The sequence below is a fragment of the Oncorhynchus nerka genome, linkage group LG20 (assembly GCF_034236695.1).
Source record: "Oncorhynchus nerka isolate Pitt River linkage group LG20, Oner_Uvic_2.0, whole genome shotgun sequence".
In the NCBI taxonomy this organism is placed as follows: Eukaryota; Metazoa; Chordata; class Actinopteri; order Salmoniformes; family Salmonidae; genus Oncorhynchus; species Oncorhynchus nerka.
The window spans coordinates 41,894,127-41,912,672 of record NC_088415.1 but is presented as its reverse complement, the minus strand read 5'-3'; the positions used below and the strand labels follow the sequence as shown (position 1 = coordinate 41,912,672).

General features: G+C 46.6%; 1 protein-coding gene across 2 annotated transcripts in view; it reads right to left on the bottom strand.

The window, feature by feature from the left end:
• Positions 1–18,546, bottom strand: part of LOC115124777 (rho guanine nucleotide exchange factor 25-like) — a 181,004-nt gene extending 162,458 nt beyond the window's left edge. For both annotated transcript variants that reach the window (XM_065005509.1, XM_065005510.1), the window contains exons 1-2: positions 18,236–18,546; positions 571–733 (exon numbers count right to left, since the gene is read on the bottom strand). In XM_065005509.1, coding sequence (XP_064861581.1) covers positions 571–733; positions 18,236–18,331 — 259 coding nt within the window. In that variant the 5' untranslated portion in view covers positions 18,332–18,546. The remainder of the gene's footprint in view (positions 1–570; positions 734–18,235) is intronic.

Sequence of the window (18,546 nt, the reverse complement as noted above, 5' to 3'; positions counted from 1 at the left end):
CGGTGACTCCCATCTGATAACACACCTGCTCATATTATCTCACATGACTGGTCAGATAAGTGTCTATTTTAGGTACAGCTGAACACATACGCCTACAAGCAGGGATGTAATGGAGGGTAAACACACATGAACGTAGTACAAGACAAGTGGGTGGTAGAAATGAAGTCCGAAGAATATTAAGAGTATTTGTCAACAGGCCAGGTGTCATTTACGAGGTGATTGAGTATTTGACCAAGTTGCTTTTTAATGTCACCGAAAGGACACCTGAAACCCTGCCATCATGGATACTGGAACAAGCGGCAGACCGGAACATGGATATTTATATTCCAGGTGGGACAAACCAGACAGGTTAGGTGAGGCCCTGTTTCGACTGGCACGCGAGGGTTTGTGGACACACACACACAGGCTGTGTGTGGATACAGACTGACAGTCGTAGACAATGGACAGATGAAGTGTTTCAGGTCGTCAAGGCAAAAGGTGGCAATGGAGTAGAGTTAGGTACCCAAACAATTCTTTACAGAAACATTTCAACAAGACAAGGATGGAAAGGTGTGATGTTTCAGGTCTCACCTGGTCTGTCTCTTCCTCCTCTCCTCTCCAGGTGGTCTTGTGTGGGGGACCCCTGCTCCCAGTCCTCTAGCCCAGCTGGGTCCAAGTGTCGTGGGCCTCCTGCCCCCTTCTTCTCCTCCTGGCTCACCGGGGGCTCTGTTGCTGCGTCATTGTTCTCTGCGGGCTGGACAGAGAGAAACGCGGTCAGGACGATCCCTCCTAAAGGAGAGTCAACAACTAGCCATCTCCTATGATCCTCGTCACGTCAAAATGTAACAACCATCATAGGGGTTGGCTACAACAGCACAAACCGATCTGGGACAAGGCTGGAAAATAATTGTAAGAGAAAACATGAAGTCACATATCCTCCGCATTCCATCCTGAACTGTAATGCTCTTTCCAAGAAAAGTTTATCACTTGATGATCAACAATGGTACGACTGTACCATTAAAACACATATCCTTAGTACTCAAACCTTGAACATGGGGGAAGTATTTTCTAAGCCAGGGGGCTAAGGGTCATTCTTATTGTTCCCGGCAAAGTGGATTGGTCAATAATGGAGAGGGAAGCAGGGAATTATCACTCCTCTTCAGAGAGAGGAGGAGAGAGAGGGAAGAGAGAGGGACGAGGGGTAGAGAGCGAGGGGGTGAGAGACAGAGAAGGAGAAAAAGAGAGGAAAAGAGAGAGATCATAATCAGTCAGTCACTACACCCGAGAGAATGGAACAAGAAATGGAAGCAAGAGAGATAGAGAGAGAGAGAGAGACAGAGAGAGAGAGAGAGAGAGAGAAAGAGAGAGAAGAGAGAGAGACAGAGAGAAAGAGAGAGAGAGAGAGAGAGAGACAGAGACAGAGACAGAGAGACAGAGAGAGAGAGAGAGAGAGAGAGACAGAGACAGAGAGACAGAGACAGAGGCAGAGACAGAGAGACAGAGGGAGAGAGAGAGAGACAGAGAGAGAGACCGAGAGAGAGACAGAGACAGAGACAGAGAGAGAGAGACAGAGAGAGAGAGACAGAGGGAGAGAGAGAGAGAGAGAGAGAGAGAGAGAGAGAGACACAGAGAGAGAGAGAGAGAGAGAGAGAGAGAGATCATAATCACTGATGTTCTAGTTTTTATTACTATCTCCAGGGGAGGAAATAATTCATCTAAATAGATAGATAGTCACTTTGCTTTCAGACAGGAAGCAACTGGTCTCTGCAGTCCCTGTTGCCTTCTGCTCTGCTTACAATGTGATGAAGGCAGCCTGCTGTCCAAATCTTGGTTGTAATTAAATGTATGGCATTGGAGTCACAGTGTGCTGCTATTTCCTTTTCATTTCAGCCTGCTAAATGTCTGTCTTGTTAGCAATGTCTGTCTTGTTAGCAAGACTACAGTATTTCAGGACTTCAGTTCCACCCTCATAAAACAGTACTTGATAAAACTGTTGGAAAAAAGCTAACTCTTTTAGCAAGTGTCCACTCCATTCGGCGTGTTACTACATCTGGAATTACTTTATCAAGAAGAGATCTAGTTCAAATGTAGCTAATTGGAGTAAGTGACGTCAACTGCAAACAGTTGCTTTTAAAGATATTCGGTTAACAATCTTAGTTGGTCTTTGAGGGCTTAAGTAGGTGGATAATGATTCTGGTTTTCAAAATAAAGTTGAAACCATCAATAAATCCCATTCCTTCCCAGCTAACAATAAACGTTCCCAGTACTTTAGAGAACGTTCTCTTGAGAGTCTCATTAGGTCATTTACTACTGTTTTCATAGGAATGATCCCGTGATTAAGGAAGACGTCCTCTTCTGCAAACCACAGGAAACCAGGACAACAGGAGAGGATAATTTTAAAGTACTGGATAGCTTGATGACATCAAATGGACTTTGGTGGTCAAGATGTGTTGGTATCTGTACTGACCGCGCAAAAGCCATGACAAGGAGACATAGTGGAGTGGTAACGCGCGTGCAAGCAGTTGCTCCCGACGCCACTTGGGAATGCATGACAGCTTGAAAGACGTCTTCGACATGACAGTTAAAAGGGTTAACTTTGTTAAAGCAAGGCCCCTGAACTCTCGTGTATTTTCTGCACTATGCAATGATATGGGCAGCAACCATGTAACGCTTTTACAACATACAGAAGTGCGCTGGTTATCAAGGGGCAAAGTATTGACACATTATTTTATTTATTGAGAGACGAGCTTAAAGTTTTCTTTACTGACCATCATTTTCACTTGTCTGACCGCTTGCATGATGAAGAGTTTCTCACACGACTGGCCTGTCTGGATGATGTTTTTTCTCGCCTGAATTATCTGAATCTAGGGTTACAGGGACTCTACGCAACTATATTCAATGTGCTGGACAAAATTGAGGCTACGATTAAGAAGTTGGAGCTCTTCTCGGTCTGCATTAACAAGGACAACACACAGGTCTTTCCATCATTTTACGATTCTTTGTGTGCAAATTAACTCAAGCTTACGGACTATGTCAAATGTGATAAAGCGAAGCACCTGAGTGAGTTGGGAGCGCAATTACGCAGGTACTTTCCCGAAACGGATGACACAGACAACTGGATTTGTTATCCCTTTCATGCCCTGCCTCCAGTCCACTTACTGATATCTTTAACAAGAGAGACTCATCGACATTGCAACAAGCGGTTCAGTGAAAGCCACTGCCAGATTTCTGGACTGGGCTGAGCTCAGAGTTTCCTGCCTTGGGAAGTTGTGGGTAGTTGTCTTCCTTAATGCATGTATAGCCTTACGGAGCTTCACATTTGTTTTGTTGTTTATTGTTTTGTTGGCAACATTGCAAAATAAAGGAAAATGTACGCTCACCACGCTGCACCTTGGTCCTGTCATTTTGACGAGTGTGACAGCATCCTTTCAAGCACACCCTTCTCGTTGACCTGTGGTGAGTTATTCACAATTTTCGATGAACAAATATATGTAAGATGGTTAAATAAAGGAGCAAAATTGTTGATTATTATTGTATTATTATATGTGCCCTGGTCCTACGAGCTGTGTTGTGACAAAAACTCACACTCATTCTTATGTTTAATAAATGTATCGTATAGTGTGTGTATGGCAGGCTTACAATGATGGCAGAAAATAAAATGTTTTTTAAAGTACGCTGACCATGGTGCTAGAGGGGGTACACAGATGGAGGTTGAATGTTTGAAGGGGTACGGGACGATGAAAGTTCGGGAACCACTGAGCTAGACAAGTATCATAGGAACGTTGCAAGAACATTCATGTGTCCGGGTTTCTGCGGGTTAGGAGAAAATCCCATCAACGTCCCACCAGACATACGCAGAACACGGTTGTCATGTTCTCAAAACACATGTATTTAATTGCATGTGTTCTCAGAATTACATTATTAATGTTCTTAGAAACATTCGATGAGAACGTTGCTAGGACATTCATGTGTCCAGTGTTCTATGGGTTGGGAGAATAAACCATCAAAATCAAATCAAATGTTATTTGTCACATGCGTCGAATACAACAGGTGTAGACCTTACCGTGAAATGCTTACTTACAAGCCCTTAACCAACAATGCAGTTCAAGAAATGGAGTTAAGAAAATATTTACGCATTTCTCTCTGTAGCGCCTTACGGTCAGATGCCGAGCAGTTGCCATACCAGGCGGTGATGCAACCGGTCAGGATGCTCTCGATGGTGCAGCTGTAGAACTTTTTAAGGATCTGGCGACCCATGCCAAATCTTTTCAGTCTCCTGAGTGGGAAAACGTGTTGTCATGCCCTCTTCACAACTGTCCTGTTGTGTTTGGATCATGATAGTTTGTTGGTGATGTGGACACCAAGGAACATGAAACTCTCGACACGCTCCACTTCACTCCCCTCGATGTTAACAAGGGGAGTGTTCAGCCCCCCTTCTCCTATAGTCCACGATCAGGTCCTTTGTCTTGCTCACATTGAGGTAGAGGTTGTTGTCCTCTGTCACGACTTCCGCCGATGTTGGTTCCTCTCCTTGTTCGGGTGGCGTTCGACGGTCGGTGTCGCCGGTCTTCTAGCCATCATTGATCCACTTTTCATTTTCCATTTGTTTTGTCTTGTCTTCCCACACACCTGGTTTCAATACCATCATTACATGTTGTGTAATTTAACCCTCTGTTCCCCCCCCCATGTCCTTGTGCTTGTGCACGTTATGTCTGGTGTACGACGGGTTTTGTACCCATTGTATTTGATTGCTTTGTTTACGGTGATTTTTATTATTAAACTGTGCCGTTGTAACACAATTTTTGCTCCTGCGCCTGACTTCTCTGCCGCCAGTATGCACCCCTTACATCCTCAAATATAAAATATATTTTGATTCGTTTTTTTGGTTACTACATGATTCCGTATGTGTTATTTCATAGTTTTGATGTCTTCACTATTATTCTACAATGTAGAAAATAGTTTTTTAAAAGTAAAACCCTGAAATGAGTAGGTGTGGAGTTGAAACTCTGTGTTGTGTATTGGTTTGGTATAACTGACATAATCATTGCTTAAATGGCAAATGTGAGACAGTTCAGACATGCTACTGTAAATAGACACATTTCTGATATTCTGAGAATATGGCAACCATGTTCTGGGTAGATTTCCATCAGAAGCAACACTACCGCCAGGGCCATGTTTCCACAACAAATTAGGAATGTTAAAGAACAGAAATGCACGAGACCTGATGCGATTCCTTTACCAGAGACACGTTTTTTCCACATGGCAATATGTGGTGTGTATTTCAAAAATATTCTCAGATATCTAGAATTCTTACTACCGATTCCCATCTTTCAATGGGGAAATCGGACAAAAATCAAACAAGTTGGGAACTTTAAAAAAGATGATGTGTTTCCACATGGCCTATCGTTCATTGTAGTACTACATTAAAATGCAATTAAAATGCAAACAATACAGTTGTATCTGTTGCCAAGTAATGACATTAACACATATTGCTGAGAATCTGAGAATAGTGCCCTTGCACATCTTGAACTCAGAGCACCAGCATCAATGATGAACACCCTAACCACAGTCCCGATAAGAGATATTTCTAGGGCATGTGCTTATTAGGCCAGTATAGTTAGGCCCTGGCCAGAAGAAAGCTTAACCCCTCCTCCGTAGGCACTTATATAGATCTGAAACTACTTGATATGTGTAATCAATAGGGTGAATTGCCTTTGAAGTAAATCTCAGCTCTGTTAAAAGTACACTTTAAAAAACTGTTCTTGATCATAGTGATTCAGGAGTACAATTAAAACATTATGCCCCACCAACATTAGACAACTATAAAGAAAGGCCTTAACCTGTTGAATTCAGTCAAGAAAATCAATGATGAGAGAATTTTCAAATTTTCAGATACATGGTGGCGTAGCAGGAAGATCTGTCTGCTGTAGAACCAGAAGGTTGTGAGTTCAAATCCTAGTGGAGTACATGCTCCTGAGTGGTGCAGAAGTCTAAGGTGCAGCATCTCAGTGCAAGAAGCGTCACTACAGAACCTGTTTCGAATCCAGGCTAAATCACATCTGGCTGTGATTGGTCCCGTAGGGTGGCGTACAATTGAGGTAGCTTCGTCTGGGTTTGGCTGTGGTAGGCTGTCATTGTAAATAAGAATTTGTTCTTAACTGACTTATTTAAAAAATATTAAATAATAATTACTGTATAAATGAACATGAACAATGTAATCATGTGTGTTAAATATTTAAGTTGAAGACACTGTATGTTAAAAGTACACGGTGTGGGTATCCCTTGCCAACAGACAATATTCTCAGAAAACTGGACGCAGGAATGTTCTCGCTACGTTCCCATGAAACGTGTCTAGAACCTTAATATCTTACATTCTGACAACATGGCAACCGTGTTCTGTGTATGTTCGATGTGACGTTGATGGAATATTGTCCTAACCCTCAGAAAACTAGACACATGAATGTTCTTCCAACGAAAACACTAGAATGGCAATGCATTTCTACTCCAACGAGTCGGTGGCGCAGGACATACTGCTGACCCCGGACCAGATCCCAAACCCGAAAGCAAGCATCCTGACAAAACTACATCGGTGAGTAAATAGCAGGTTTCCTAGCTGTTTTTTTCTATACGTCGTCAGGATCGATCCACAGCCTCGGAGAAGCTCAAGGTGTGTCTCTTTGTTAACAACTATCAAGGCACAAGGCGAGACCCAGAGTCTTACAATGTTTAATAATCCAAAGGGGTAGGCAAGAGAATGGTCGTGGACAGGCTAAAGGTCAAAACCAGATCAGAGTCCAGGAGGTACAGAGTGGCAGACAGGCTCGTGGTAACGGCAGGCAGAATGGTCAGGCAGGCGGGTAAAGAATCCAAAAACCGGCAAAGGTCAAAACCGGGAGGACTAGAAAAAGGAGTGCGGGAAAAAACACGCTGGTTGACTTGACTAAACATACAAGACGAACTGGCAAAGAGAGATAGGAAACACAGGGATAAATACACTGGGGGAAATAAGCAACACCTGGAGGGGGTGGAGACAATCACAGGAACAGGTGAAACAGATCAGGGCGTGACAACAACAGCGGGTGCGCGATCTCTAATATTAAGGAAGTCTCGAGGTTCTGCTCGCCTGAGTTAGAATACCTGATAATCTGTAAACCATACTATTTACCAAGAGTTTTCATCTATATTTTTCATAGCTGTCTATTTACCACCACAAACTGATGCTGGCACAAAGATTGCACTCAACGAGCTGTATAGGGCCATAAGCAAACAAGTAAATGCTATTTCAGAGGTGGGGCTCCTGGTGGCCGGTGATTTAATGAAGGGATACTGAAATCCATCTTACCTCATTTCTACCAGCATGTCACCTGTCACACAGGAAGTACCAGAAGTACGATCAAATACGGAAGTGGTCCAATGAAGAGGATGCTAAACTACAGGACTGTTTCGCTAGCACAGACTGGAATATATTCCAGGATTCATCCGATGGCATTGAGGAGTTTACCACATCAGTCACCGGCTTCATTAATAGGGAAAGGGGAATACCTAGTTAGTTGTACAACTGAATGCCTTCAACTGAAATATGTCTTCCGAATTTAACCCAACCCCACTGAATCAGAGCGGTGCGGGGGGCTGCCTTAATCGACACCCATGTCTTCGGTGCCCGGTGAACAGTGGGTTAACTGCCTTGCTCAGTGGTAGAACAACAGATCTTTACCTTGTCAGCTCGGGGATTCAATTCAGCAACATTTTGGTTACTGGTCCAACGCTCTAACCACTAGGCTACCTGCCGCCCCTCCATAAGTTCATCGACAACATCGTCACCACAGTGACTGTACGTACATATCCCAACCAGAAGCCATGGATTACAGGCAACATCCACACTGAGCTAAATGCTAGGGCATTGAGAGCATCTTTGACTGGCTTCACCACTGCATGGTATGGCAACTGCTTGGCATGGCAACAAGCTCTATACCAGCTCGGAGTCAACTCAAGTGGGAAACTAGAGACGTTGCTGATAGTGTGTTTGCGAGATGCGGGACAAAGGCAGTTTTAAAACCATCGCACCGCTCCTGATGTGTTTACAGACATCCCCAATCAAACAAAAACATACTCTCTGAGAATGAGTGCACAGCTGGCAAATAGTTGCTTATACTATTAATATCAGTCCATCAGGTGGCTAGCTGCCAGCAGAGACATCTATTGCAGTAACATTGAGCTTTGGCTAGTATTACTTAGCCAGCTAGAAGGAGGAAGTAAGAAGCTAACATTAAATGGAGCCTACCTCAGTCAGAGCAAACAAAAAATAGGCTCATAATAATGTTGCTTTACAGAGAGTAGGCTACCGAGACAGACAGAGGTGTGGTGCTCAGTGGTGAGACGGAGGTAGGCTGCAATGCATGCAGGAGGAGGCAGAGGAGACAGGGAGAGAGAGTGGAAGCAAGCAGCGAGAGAGGTTAGGCCCCATGTGGGTTCCTCTGAGAAAATCTGTACTAATCTTATCAAACAACTTAATAAGATATGTTTCAATATGAACATCTCCACATGGCCTATCTTTCCTTATAGTCCGACATTAAAATGGAATCGAAATGGAAACAATACATTTCTAAAACAAACCATCATATGTTATATCGGTGGTTGTTCATCTTATCTGGGGTTTAGTTTACCCATTACCCCCTTCTTCTTTTTTTACCGAAACATCACTGATATTCATACAGAATGGTGAGTAATATTCTAACAATGAATGTGAATGTGATATGATGATCATCTGTGTGCTCCATTGATGTCTGTTTGTGTGGGTCTTGAGTAGGACTGCCTAGGAATACAAATGTGAACGCAATGTCATTTGAGAAAATGAGGTCTATGTGAAGGGCCGATGACTTCATGCAATTCGTCATTAAAACTGACTGAACAATCGCTGATGCTACATGTCAGTGTGAATCATTTCTAATATAACATTAAACTGTATACTAATAGGCTGTGTGATTGTAGATCGGCTGAGGTGAATGAACCTACAGCAGCCAAGGCTGGGGTCATTTCTGCTTGTATAGAAATGCAGTAAATGAGTTTAAATTTTTCAAACACCCATCAATTTCATTTTTTCCCCAAAGAGAATTAACAGCATTCTCCAGCAAGGTAAATGAGCTAGGTAAATGACCAATCCATTTGGCGAAGGGGATTGTAAATACACGTAGCAATTGTTGAAGATGATTTTTCCTTCCACAGTGAAACAGGACATCATTCTCATAATCTGCGTGGATGAAATTTGGAGACCCAAGTTATTGGCTTCAGTAGGGCTGACCCTGACGAGTTGATGCATGCGTTTAATAATGTTTTGATTATATGCCTGGGTTTATCTACGTTTCATTGTACAATTTGTATCATGTTAAATATTAACCACTATCCGGATCCACGTCAGTAATGCCGACATAGATTTATTTTAGCGTCATTCCATTCCGTTGATCTTTCTTTCCTCTGTCACAACCATGTAAATTGCTCCTGAGGGTTGCTAGCAATAGTGGATCACATTAGGCTAAGGTTGTGTAATAATTTGGGACATGTAGCCTATCATTATGGAACTCAGACCGCACGTAGCAGGTTAACCTGGAGCCTGGAGCACGGTTCACGAGGACTGGACCGTTGTCATACAGTTCCATGATTAGTGTGAATTAGAGTAGATTTATAGGACTATAGTTCAACCCCTATTGAACACTTATTTCCACCTTCCAATATCTTATGGATTTAACTTGAATATGACAACTTTCAGGATGAATCAAACCAGTGTATTTTGTATTCATCAATATTTCGTGTGTAAAGGCTCTCCAAACTGTTTTTTAATATATTTTATTCATTCTTACTTTTCTAACCCCAAAAATCGGATTATTTTTCAATCTACCAGTTGGTGCTGAAACGGAAACGAATATGCGTAGATGGCTTTCTGTCATTGATCCCTATATTCTGACCCCGTTCTCTCCATGTAATCTATTGAGTCTGTCAACAAACTTCTAATTAAAGGTACACCATATTTAAAGGGATGGGTTAAGATAAATGTACTGAATTACACTTATTCAGAGCGCGCGAAGTAGCCACACCTGCAGAGCGCGTTATGCGACTGAAAAGGGTACATCTGAATGCCGAATACTGAGAAGTGCATATAAAGGCATGTGTAAGAAGGGCTTAAATTCTTAAATAGGGATCGGGCCCATACAGTATAAACTTGGTACTGGTACCCCATGTATATAGCCAACTTATTATTGCTCATTAAGTATTTAGTATTACTTTTATTAATTTGATTTGATTTCTTGCAACGTCCCATAAAACGCATCTAAAACAGTAATATTGTATATTCTGACAACATTCTAGCCACTTTCTAGATAAGTTCCGCTTGACATTAAGGGAATGTTCTGCTAACACTAACAACAAAACAAGCAAAAAAGGTTATAAGGATTTCGCTAGCATAGATGGAACGTTCCCCTAACTAACTGGACACTCAAACAGGAGAACATTATGGGTAACATTACAAAAACGTTCTCTCTCCCTAGAATTGTTAGCTGGGTTAGTTGATTCTCAATGCTGGGAACTCTGAACTTCTAATGAGCTTCTGAGCTTTGAATCTTCTATTTTTATTTATCGTGTCACGACTTCCACCGAAGTTGGTGCCTCTCCTTGTTTGGGCAGCGTTCGGCGGTCGTCGCCACCGGCTTTCTAGCTGCCACCGATCTTAGTTTCTTTTTCCATTTGTTTTGTCTTGATTGTACACACCTGGTTCCCATTACGTTATAATTATTCCCTATTTAACCCTCTAGTTCCCACATGGTTTTGTGCGTGTTTGTTCTTTGTTTCGTGTTCAAGACTTCTGTGAGAGGGTGTGTTTTCCCTTCGTGGAAATGTTGTTGTTTCTTTTCGAGTAAAGTACGTCTTTTACTCAGTTCTGTGTCCTGCGCCTGACTCCGTCCTAACCGCTGCACATTGACACATGACAGAAACACGCACCACGTATGGAGTCAGCAGGTGCACCCAGTCCTCCTTACCAGTGGAGGAGCGCGTCCAGCAGCACGAGACGATGCTCCAAAATCTTGGCACAGCCATGGATTCTGCTCTCGCTCCCGAGGTCATATGATGGGACAGCTGCCGGGTGCCAGGGGTTCCTACTCCAGTTGGAGCTCTACCTGGCGACCGTCCACCCGGCTCCCTCGGGATACCAGAGCGTGTCCGCCCTCATCTCCTGGCTTGTCGGGGAAAGCGCTTGATTGGGCCAATGCCGAATGGGGAGGAATAGACAGCTATGATGATTTCACCCGCCGCTTCCAGGCAGTCTTCGATCATCCACCTGAGGGGAGAGCGGCGGGGAAACGCTTGTTCCATCTCAGACAGGGGATGAGGAGCACACAGGACTTCGCACTGGACTTCAGGACCCTGGCTGCCAGCGCGGGATGGAATGAGAGGGCACTGATCGACCAGGACTTGCGGAGCCCACTCCCACCCAGTGTCCAGTTGGGCGTCTGTACGTTCCGTCTGATGTCTGTGATCGATTGATCTGTTGGGCCCACACGTCTCCTCTGGTCGTCCTGGTATCGGTCGGACAGTGCGCAGTCTTAGTGGGAAGTACTGGTGTTCCACTTTAGCTAAGGACGTGACGGTTTATGTTTCCTCCTGCTCGGTGTTTGCCCAGTGCAAGTCCCCTAGGCACCTGCCCAGAGGGAAATTACAAACCCTACCCGTTCCACAACGGCCGTGGTCACACCTATAGGTGGATTTCGTGATGAATCTTTCTCTGTCACAAGGAAACACCACGATTCTGGTCGTAGTGGATCAGTTTTCTAAGTCCTGCCTTTTCCTTCCTTTGCCCGGTCTCCCTACGGCCCTACAGACTGTGGAGGCCCTGTTTACGCACGTTTTCTGACACTACGGAGTGCCTGAGGATATAGTGACTGATCGGGGTCCCCAGTTCACATCAAGGGTCTGGAGGGCATTCATGGAACTTCTGGGGGTCTCGGTCAGCCTGACCTCAGTGTCTGATCGGGGTCCCCAGTTCACATCGAGGGTCTGGAGGGCGTTCATGGAACTCCTGGGGGTTCCGGTCAGCCTGACCTCAGGGTTTCACCCCCAGAGTAATGGGCTCTGCGATCCTATTGCCAGGACCGGCCGGGGGAGTGGGTGGCTTTCATCCCCTGGGCAGAGATGGCCCAAAACTCCCTCCGCCACTCCTCCACTACCCTGTCTCCCTTTCCAGTGTGTACTAGGATATCAGCCGGTCCTGGCACCGTGGCATCAGAGCCAGATTGAGGCACCTGCGGTGGATGAATGGTTTCGGCGCTCGGAGGAAACATGGAACGCTGCCCATGTGCGCCTGCAACGGGCCATCAGGCGACAGAAGGCGAGCGCCGACCTCCACTGCAGTGAGGACCCGGTGTAATGCACCGGGGGATCGGGTCTGGCTCTCGACCCGAAACCTGCCCTTTCGCCTTCCCTGCCGGAAGCTGGGTCCGCGATTTGTGGGGCCATTTAAAGTCCTGAGGAGACTGAACGAGGTATGTTATAGGTTACAGCTTCCCCCTGATTACTGTATTAACCCCTCGTTCCATGTGTCTCTCCTCAGACCGGTGGTGGCTGGTCCTCTCCAGCAGTCTGAGGTGCGGGAGGTTCCTCCGCCAACTCTGGACATCGAGGGGGTCCCGGCGTATACTGTACGAGCCATCATGGACTCAAGGCATCGGGCGAGGGGCCTTCAGTACCTCGCTCCACAGGTAGTATCACATTTTCATTTCATTTCATTACAGTCCCAACGGTGTGATTTGTTTGATCGTAGCTAGCTACATAGCTAGCTACATAGCCGTCTTTGTTTCAAAGATAATTGTGTAGTCTAGAGCGATTTTCTAGGTTAGCTAGCCAGCTATTGTCGTTCTCCTAACGCAACGTAACGTAACCAACACTGCTAGCTAGCCAGCTAGCCCCCGAATAGCAGCATTGTAGAAACTTCTCACTCAACGGAACGACTTGATTAGGGTAGTGTCAACAACGCAGCTAGCGTACCTCAGCAGTACTGTATCATTTTAATCATTTTAGTCAATTAGATTCTTGCTACGTAAGCTTAACTTTCTGAACATTCGAGACGTGTAGTCCACTTGTCATTCCAATCTCCTCTGCATTAGCGTAGCCTCTTCTCTAGCCTGTCAACTATGTGTCTGTCTATCCCTGTTCTCTCCTCTCTGCACAGACCATACAAACGCTCCACACCGCATGGCCGCGGCCACCCTAATCTGGTGGTCCCAGCGCGCACGACCCACGTGGAGTTCCAGGTCTCCGGTAGCCTCTGGAACTGCAGATCTGCGGCCAATAAGGCAGAGTTCATCACAGCCTAGGTCTCCCTCCAGTCCCTCGACTTCTTGGCACTGACGGAAACATGGATCACCACAGACAACACCGCTACTCCTACTGCTCTCTCTTCGTCCGCCCACGTGCTCTCGCACACCCCGAGAGCTTCTAGTCAGCGGGGTGGTGGCACCGGGATCCTCATCTCTCCCAAGTGGTCATTCTCTCTTTCTCCCCTTACCCATCTGTCTATCGCCTCCTTTGAATTCCATGCTGTCACAGTTACCAGCCCTTTCAAGCTTAACATCCTTATCATTTATCGCCCTCCAGGTTCCCTCGGAGAGTTCATCAATGAGCTTGATGCCTTGATAAGCTCCTTTCCTGAGGACGGCTCACCTCTCACAGTTCTGGGCGACTTTAACCTCCCCACGTCTACCTTTGACTCATTCCTCTCTGCCTCCTTCTTTCCACTCCTCTCCTCTTTTGACCTCACCCTCTCACCTTCCCCCTACTCACAAGGCAGGCAATACGCTCGACCTCATCTTTACTAGATGCTGTTCCTCCACTAACCTCATTGCAACTCCCCTCCAAGTCTCCGACCACTACCTTGTATCCTTTTCCCTCTCGCTCTCATCCAACACTTCCCACACTGCCCCTACTCGGATGGTATCGCGCCGTCCCAACCTTCGCTCCCCCGCTACTCTCTCCTCTTCCATCCTATCATCTCTTCCCTCTGCTCAAACCTTCTCCAACCTATCTCCTGATTCTGCCTCCTCAACCCTCCTCTCCTCCCTTTCTGCATCCTTTGACTCTCTATGTCCCCTATCCTCCAGGCCGGCTCGGTCCTCCCCTCCCGCTCCGTGGCTCGACGACTCATTGCGAGCTCACAGAACAGGGCTCCGGGCAGCCGAGCGGAAATGGAGGAAAACTCGCCTCCCTGCGGACCTGGCATCCTTTCACTCCCTCCTCTCTACATTTTCCTCCTCTGTCTCTGCTGCTAAAGCCACTTTCTCCCACTTTAATTTACAAACTTCTGCCTCTAACCCTAGGAAGCTCTTTGCCACCTTCTCCTCCCTCTTGAATCCTCCTCCCCCTCCCCCCCTCCTCCCTCTCTGCAGATGACTTCGTCAACCATTTTGAAAAGAAGGTCGATGACATCCGATCCTCGTTTGCTAAGTCAAACGACACCGCTGGTTCTGCTCACACTGCCCTACCCTGTGCTCTGACCTCTTTCTCCCCTCTCTCTCCAGATGACATCTCGCGTCTTGTGATGGCCGGCCGCCCAACAACCTGCCCGCTTGACCCTATCCCCTCCTCTCTTCTCCAGACCATCTCCGGTGACCTTCTCCCTTACCTCACCTCGCTCATCAACTCATCCCTGACGGCTGGCTACGTCCCTCCCGTCTTCAAGAGAGCGAGAGTTGCACCCCTTCTGAAAAAACCTACACTCGATCCCTCCGATGTCAACAACTACAGACCAGTATCCCTTCTTTCTTTTCTCTCCAAAACTCTTGAACGTGCCGTCCTTGGCCAGCTCTCCCGCTATCTCTCTCAGAATGACCTTCTTGATCCAAATCAGTCAGGTTTCAAGACTAGTCATTCAACTGAGACTGCTCTTCTCTGTATCACGGAGGCACTCCGCACTGCTAAAGCTAACTCTCTCTCCTCTGCTCTCATCCTTCTAGACCTATCGGCTGCCTTCGATACTGTGAACCATCAGATCCTCCTCTCCACCCTCTCCGAGTTGGGCATCTCCGGCGCGGCCCATGCTTGGATTGCGTCCTACCTGACAGGTCGCTCCTACCAGGTGGCGTGGCGAGAATCTGTCTCCTCACCACGCGCTCTCACCACTGGTGTCCCCAGGGCTCTGTTCTAGGCCCTCTCCTATTCTCGCTATACACCAAGTCACTTGGCTCTGTCATAACCTCACAGGGTCTCTCCTATCATTGCTATGCAGACGACACACAATTAATCTTCTCCTTTCCCCCCTCTGATGACCAGGTGGCGAATCGCATCTCTGCATGTCTGGCAGACATATCAGAGTGGATGACGGATCACCACCTCAAGCTGAACCTCGGCAAGACGGAGCTGCTCTTCCTCCCGGGAAGGACTGCCCGTTCCATGATCTCGCCATCACGGTTGACAACTCCATCGTGTCCTCCTCCCAGAGCGCTAAGAACCTTGGCGTGATCCTGGACAACACCCTGTCGTTCTCAACTAACATCAAGGCGGTGGCCCGTTCCTGTAGGTTCATGCTCTACAACATCCGCAGAGTACGACCCTGCCTCACACAGGAAGCGGCGCAGGTCCTAATCCAGGCACTTGTCATCTCCCATCTGGATTACTGCAACTCGCTGTTGGCTGGGCTCCCTGCCTGTGCCATTAAACCCCTACAACTCATCCAGAACGCCGCAGCCCGTCTGGTGTTCAACCTTCCCAAGTTCTCTCACGTCACCCCGCTCCTCCGCTCTCTCCACTGGCTTCCAGTTGAAGCTCGCATCCGCTACAAGACCATGGTGCTTGCCTACGGAGCTGTGAGGGGAACGGCACCTCAGTACCTCCAGGCTCTGATCAGGCCCTACACCCAAACAAGGGCACTGCGTTCATCCACCTCTGGCCTGCTCGCCTCCCTACCACTGAGGAAGTACAGTTCCCGCTCAGCCCAGTCAAAACTGTTCGCTGCTCTGGCCCCCCAATGGTGGAACAAACTCCCTCACGACGCCAGGACAGCGGAGTCAATCACCACCTTCCGGAGACACCTGAAACCCCACCTCTTTAAGGAATACCTAGGATAGGATAAAGTAATCCTTCTCACCCCCCCCCCCCTTAAAAGACCTAGATGCACTATTGTAAAGTGGCTGTTCCACTGGATGTCATAAGGTGAAAGCACCAATTTGTAAGTCGCTCTGGATAAGAGCGTCTGCTAAATGACTTAAATGTAAATGTAAATGTGGAGTGGGAGGGGTACGGTCCGAAGGAGAGATGCTGGGTGCCGGTGGAGAACATCCTGGACCCATCCTTACTGCAGGAATTTCACCGTCTCTACCCGGATCGCCCTGCGCCTCGTCCTCTAGGTTGTCCCCGAGGCCGGTGTCGGCGCCCTACAGGAGCCGCGCGTCAGGGGGGGGGGGGGGGGGTACTGTCACGACTTCCACCGAAGTTTGTGCCTCTCTTTGTTCGGGCGGCATTCGACGGTTGTCGTCACCGGCTTTCTAGCTGCCACCGTTTCTTTTTCCATTTGTTTTGTCTTGATTGTACACACCTGGTTCCCATTACGTTATCATTTATTCCCTATTTAACCCACGTGGTTTTGTGCATGTTTGTTCTTTGTTTGTGTTCAAGACTTCTGTGAGATGGTGTGTTTTCTCTTTGTGGAAATGTTGTTGTTTCTTTTCGAGTAAAGTACGTCTTTTACTCAGTTCTGTGTCCTGCGCCTGACCACGTCCTAACCGCTGCACATTGACACATGACATATCGTGTCTGATACTGCACTGTAACACACATTTTGATTTCATTTAGCATCTGACTGGCTTCCATGTAGAGGCCTACAGCAGTTGTGTGTTTATAAAAAAGTCATGAGAGAGAGAGGGGAGAGAGGGGGAGGGAGGTAGAGTGGGAGAGAGAAATATAAAGGGGGAGAGGGAAAGAGTGAGGGGGAGAGAGAAGGAGCGAGAGAGGGAGGAAGGGAGGGTGAGACAGAGAGGCAGTGAGGGTAAGAGAGAGAGAGACAGAGAGAGAGAGGGAAGCCTTAGTTAGAATCTCATGAGTTTGTTTAAGGGGAGATGTCTTAATCAGTACTACTCCAATTCCTGTGGCTGAGACACATCCAAGATTCCTCCCAACCACTGAAGAGAGACAACCAGGCACACACACACACTCTCACGTATCCTACTTGCTCTCTCTACCTATTACTCTGTCTATCTCTGTTAATCTTCCTGTCTCTCTATCGCTCTTTCTCTCCCCGTCTCTCACTCTTGAACTCTCTCTCCCACTCTTTCTTTATCACTCCCTCCCTCTCGGTGTCTTTCTCTGTCCCTTTCTGTCCTTATTGCCCGTCTGTTTGTGTGACTTGCCTTAAGCAAGAGTTATCCTTAAGAGTCAAGCTATCAAAAAATGTGTTAAAGTCCAAATGTAGCTTGGTGTTCCTGTTGAGAATGTTATTGATGTCAATGACTGATCGGATTATAATGGGTTACACACACACGCGCACGCACGCACGCACGCACGCACGCACGCACACACACACACACACACACACACACACACACACACACACACACACACACACACACACACTCACATGTTTGTTAACAGTCCATCTGAGGAGTGTCTGACCTATTTTCTTTAACAGATGAGGGTTAAGGGTCATGCCAATATGCGCACACACGTGCGTGCGCACATACACACATATACACACACACACAATCTCATCTGTGGAATGTGTTTGCATTGTAAACAGTCCATCTGATGTTGTCTGACCTAATCTCTATAACAGACGAGGGTTAAGGGTCATGCCATTAGAGTACTGGAAACTCTGGACACTTCAAAGACGCTAGTATTGCTAAAAATAAAGTCTGCACTATTGTCTCCATTCACACATATGAACAGGGGTTTCATGTCCCTGATATGAAATCAGTTAGGTCATTAACTTTACTGTCTTTGATTAACTTGTATGACCTATTTGGTCATTTTAATCTACAACAGAGATTTCCAAAACCATAAGAAACAAATAACCTGTTATAATTGCACTGGCCTACAACACACGTTTCTGGACTACAACACACGTTTCTGGACTACAACACACGTTTCTGGACTACAATCCATTTCTATTCTAGCTTATCTCTAGGACGCACCAAAGAAGTGCTGAATGTGAAGAGAATATCGCAACCCAATAAAACAACGCCAATTAACAACACTGCCACCAACCAAAACTTGATATGTCACTCACCCACTGTTGATTGGGCAATGCCAAGGAAGTCAGCATGTCAGCCATAGCACCCAGCATCTGGTCTGTCCGCCCCTGGTTCTTCTGAAGCGCCTTCATTCTTCCCTCAAAAACCTCTCCTTTTCTACTTTGCTCTCTCTCCTTCTTCCTTTCTCACTTTCTCCTCCTGTAGTAAGTCCTCCCTCTGTTTGTTGTTGCCGTTCTTCCTTTCCTCAGTTCACCACGGTTGTTCCTCCTCCTCCTTTCCTCCACAGTCTGTCACTCCTCCTCTCCCTGTTTCTCTCCCCCTCCTCTCCACTGTTCCTTCTCTCTGT